This window comes from Micropterus dolomieu, linkage group LG11 (assembly GCF_021292245.1).
Source record: "Micropterus dolomieu isolate WLL.071019.BEF.003 ecotype Adirondacks linkage group LG11, ASM2129224v1, whole genome shotgun sequence".
Taxonomy (NCBI): Eukaryota; Metazoa; Chordata; class Actinopteri; order Centrarchiformes; family Centrarchidae; genus Micropterus; species Micropterus dolomieu.
This window is the reverse complement of record NC_060160.1, coordinates 29108703-29113600: the sequence shown is the minus strand read 5'-3', so window position 1 is coordinate 29113600 and position 4898 is coordinate 29108703. Positions and strand designations below refer to the sequence as shown.

The 4898-nt window shown below is 40.9% G+C and overlaps 1 protein-coding gene across 6 annotated transcripts in view; it reads left to right on the top strand.

The window, feature by feature from the left end:
* Positions 1-4898, top strand: part of LOC123979503 (interaptin-like) — a 37683-nt gene that overhangs the window by 23435 nt on the left and 9350 nt on the right. For 4 of the 6 annotated variants that reach the window (XM_046063445.1, XM_046063443.1, XM_046063442.1 and 1 more), the window contains 2 exons: positions 3471-3561; positions 3659-3720. In XM_046063445.1, coding sequence (XP_045919401.1) covers positions 3471-3561; positions 3659-3720 — 153 coding nt within the window. Of the gene's footprint in view, positions 1-3241; positions 3304-3470; positions 3562-3658; positions 3721-4898 lie in introns of those variants that run through there. The other 2 variants (XM_046063444.1, XM_046063447.1) reach the window with 2 other exon arrangements.

The following is a 4898-nucleotide window of genomic DNA, read 5'->3' as shown; positions in this document are numbered from 1 at the left end:
ATATCATTTCATATTTTATGTAATTGTTAGCCAACACTGGGGCTCAGGCATGAGCTGTCAAATTGAGGATTAGTTATTGTAGATACACATTTTGACATCAATATAGCGGAAGGACAGCGCACAGGAAGTATTTTGTGAGTCTTTCTGCAATAAGCATGATATTTGTATTCGCTCTGGAATTCAGGAGTTTTACCTGACTAGGTAAATGTTTGTTATTCCAAATTTATTCAGTTTTATTTATATAGCACCAATTCATAACAAAAGGCATCTCATTGCACATTTTATATAGAGCAGGACTATACTCTGTACTCTGTTTAATATTATTTACGGAGACCCAAAAATTCCCAGTTCCCCAACAGTGTATGACTACTGCTTTATTGAACGCAGATTACATTTCATTCACAGTCAACGTGAGCAAGAGGAAAGGAGATATTTGCTAAAAAAGTTGAAACTAAGAATTAGGAATCAGATATAATAATGCAGATTGTATTTTATGATTGGTTCAACATTGTGTGGGTCTGTTTTGAGAGGTCATGATGGTCTGCTGTTGTGTGTCTGACTTTCTGGCAGGTTTGCTTTAGAATAGTGGTGTAGTCGTGAATTTGATTCATCATCATCATCTAGGGACTGCACACATTAGTTAAATATGTAAGGATATTGTAAGCTTTGTAAAATTTTATTTTACTGAAGCCTGTGCCTGCGCTGTACTGGGTTTTCTTTTTGACCTGGAAAAAAAGTTGACTCCCCCGGTTGTCACTGTATAATTCGCTCCCTGCATTTCACACAATGTGGAAGATAAAATCTGATCAGTATCTTTTCATACTTTATTGTCATTAATCTTATTGTGTAATTGATGGATTCATAACAGAGAATATTCGCCATTGTTGTGTTGTTTTAGTGTTATTAATGTTTTAGGTCAGGGGTCGACAAATAAGTTTGGGTGTCCAGTTAGCTCAGTCAGTAGTGCACAGGGCCTGCGCGATATATTTTTTTCCCCTCTTCTAACTATGAAGAGACTGTTTCACATGCTCACTATAAAGCATGTGCTGAAGCGTGTGCGTCCCGGCAATTGATCCACATCCATCAACCTATGGAGAGTTATTTTCATTTCCCCAGCACCTCCAGGCAGAGGAAATTCCTGCACTTCTCATTCAGGGGAATCACGTTTCCTGAGGCTTTTTAAGCGGTTTGTTAAGCACGCCACAGACTCTTTAGAATATTACGGGGGGGTGATGGCGCAATGGGTAAAACACATGCCTTTGGTGTGAAAGACCCGGGTTCAGTCCCCCACTGTGACCCATCCACCATTGTGTCCCTGAGCAAGACACTTAACCCCTCATTGCTCCAGAGGTGTGTGACCTCTGACATGTATAGCAATTGTTAGTCACTTTGGATAAAAGCGTCAGCTAAATTATTAAAGTAAAAGCTCTCAATTCATTCTTGAGCTTTTATTTTGTAGGCACAATCACTTAAGAGGAAGTGATTATGTCAGTAACTGTTGCTGTCATGAGTGAGATCTATTTAATGCACCAGCTCCTATGAAAGCATTTATTTATTTATTTATTTGGCCCTTCAGCTGCCTCTTGCCAACTGCTGTAGGGGAGACCAATGTGAGATGCATATTTTGAGATGCAAAAAGTGCAGGGGGGTGTCACGTCAGCCCCTGTATACGGGCACTGCACTAATTATAGACAACAAAACTCACTCAAGATGAATGTTATCAGCTTCATAAGGTCCATTCAAACTTGCTTCCCCAGGCTTCCTTTAATACATTTTCTCATTGTTTTGGTGTTAAAGCCTGCAACTTTAGTGTTTTGGTTCAGTCTCACTCCTCTCATCAACCAGCTGTTTTCAGTGAAAAAGCTCTTGATCAACTCAATGTATACAATACATGCTCAGCAGCAAACGCAGTTAGGGACTAGCTAGAGAACACTGAGGAGCATTTAGCAGCTTAAGTGACAAAATTTTTTTTCAGGAGTTGGTGGAAACCGAACCAGAGCTAAAAGAAGAGTAGGGGAGAGCAGGGGCGAAAGTACCATTTTCAGAAAAACCTGATTTAAAAGGTACTGTTTCTGACAGAGATATATTTTTGCTGTGGTCACTAACTCACAGGTGTGGTCAATCAATATCAGGTGGTATTTTGTACTTTCGACCCCGTCAGCTGGGACAAAAGTAACACAACAATACAAGCTAGATTTTTTGTGTTACCCTTGTATTTAATAAATAAGCATGACTGTGACCTTGTTAATGTGTAACTGCAAACATCTTTTTTCCTTTATCTTTTCTATCTATTTTTATTTTAAATATTCAGTTTCAAAAGTAACCTGACAGCCCAAACTTGAATTGTTTAGAATATTTCATATTATATTAAGGATATATTATAAATATATAATATAAATATGCAAATGTGTGCACAAAAAACAGGGGGGAAATGGTAAGATGGAGATTGAATCATGTCAGGTTCATAAACAAATAAAATAACTTTACTGATCCTGCACTGGGGATATTTGCATGTTGCAGCAGTTTCAGAAACAGTGAAAAAATTAAACATCATTTAGAAAGATAGGTCAAAAATGAAAATAAACAATAAAATTAAGCTATTTACAGAATAGGCCTATACAAATTTCACATTTTAAAATGAATTTAAACTTGTTTTAGTAAGAACAGTATGAGTGATCTGCATTTTGAGCACCGACCTCCTTAGGAGACAGGCCAAAATAAATATCAGCCGCTCTCTTAATATAAGCATGCACCTTCCTCTCCTAGTCCAAGGAGAAGACTTACTAATGTGATCTGTACCTGTGGTCTAGTCTTCTCCCCAGTTATCTCTGCCCTCCTCCTGCATTATCTGAACAAATCCTTACTGTGACACATGAAACGAGAGACACAACTTGTAATTCGAAAAACAGTCCCGCTTCAGAAATTTACTTGCAGTTCTCGAAAACAGTTTTCCGAAGACGGCCGGGGGAAACGATGACAAAATCATGCGATATTTGGCAGCTCCATCAAGGGGTGCATGCTGAAGGTGCTGTCACAGCTTGGACTGCAAATGCAGTCAGGGCTCTGAGAAAATCGCCTTGTTACTTTCGCCTCGGTTACCCCTTCCAGATTTACATTACATCAGGTGTCAGACACACAACTCCACTGCTGGATGTGTGAACAGGAAGTTTGCTAGTTTGCTAACATGTTAGCCATTTAAACTTTATAATGACACATTATGTCGAAAATGTTTGACTTTCAGCTTGTTGTGGAGTTCTTCAGCCCAAACAAAGGATTAATGCAGCTATAAATATTAAACTTCACACCAAAAGAAGGAGCTCCTTAAACCTGGAGTTACGAGTTGCAGTAAAGGTTGCAGGGACTAAAGGAACTGATGTCTTTGGTACATATCTTTTGGAAAGAATAGCCCTTAAGTGTTGGCTTTTACACTGCATTGCCTGGACCTAAACTAATGGGTTTTATCTTTTCAGCAGAGACACTAAAAGTTCCAGCAGACAAGATGAAAGTCAGATCCCTCCAGTTCTCCGTCACAGAAAGGGGGCTTGCTTCACTGAGTCCATGGTTTGTTGACACTATTTTTCTTCTCAATGGACATATTACTATGCTTGAATAAATATTCTTTCTGATACTGTATACTAAGAGTGTTTCCCACTCACAGGGCAGTCAGACAGCCGTGCCTGCAGCCACCAGAAAAGCCGACAACGGTGACGCTGATTTTTGGTAAGAACTATTCCCTCCTTGCTTTAAGTTATGTGTACTCCTTGTGTAAAGATTTATACTTGACACAAGGAGTTAAAGATTTTGAACATGGCATGGTTGTTGGTGCCAGACGGGCTGGTCTTTCAGAAACTGCTCATCCACTGGGATTTTCACGCACAACCATCTCTAGGGTTTACAGAGAATGGTCAGAAGAAGAGGAAATATCCAGTGAGCGGCAGTTGTGTGGACGAAAATGCCTTGTTGATGTCAGAGGGGAATGGGCAGACTGGTTCCAGATGACAGAAAGAAAACAGTAACTCAAATAACCACTCGTTACAACCAAGGTATGCAGAATACCATCTCTGAACGCACAACACGTGCAACCTTGAAGCAGATGGGCTACAGCAGCAGAGGACCACACCAGGGGCCACTCCTCCATCAGAATCAGAATCAGAATTTATTGCCATGTAGTGTTTTACACATACGAGGAATTTGCTGTGGTGATAAGGTGCTACACGCAGACAGACATACAGTCAACATAGATAAATGTAGAAATATAATAAATATGGAATGGAAGAACAATGTTACAGATATATACATGAGCATTATTCTGGGTCTGTGCTGTGCAGAAGTAACGCAACGGAATAGAATACTGTGTACATATAAATATATAAACTCACAACATAAAAATATACAACAACAAAGATCAACAATCAACAACAAATATGTGCAACGTGCCAGGTCTGTGGCCGACACGAGAGGAAACAGAGGGGAGAGACTGAAACAGTTTGTGTCCAGGGTGGGAGGAGTCAGCTGTAATCTTTCCTGCTCGCTTCAGAGTCCTCGGGGAGTGCAGGTCCTGAAGAGAAGGAAGATTGCAGCCAATCACCTTCTCTGCAGAGCGAATGATGCGCTGCAGCCTGCCCTTGTCCCTGGCAGTGGCAGCAGCGTACCAGATGGTGATGGAGGAGGTGAGGATGGACTCAATGATGGCGGTGTAGAAGTGCACCATCATTGTCAATGGCAGGCTGAACTTCTTCAGCTGCCGCAGGAAGTACATCCTCTGCTGGGCCTTCTTGATGATGGAGGTGATGTTCAGCTCCCACTTGAGGTCCTGGGAGATGATGGAGCCCAGGAAGCAGAAGGAGTCCATAGTGATGACTGGAGAGTCACACAGGATGATGGGGGAGGGTGGGGCT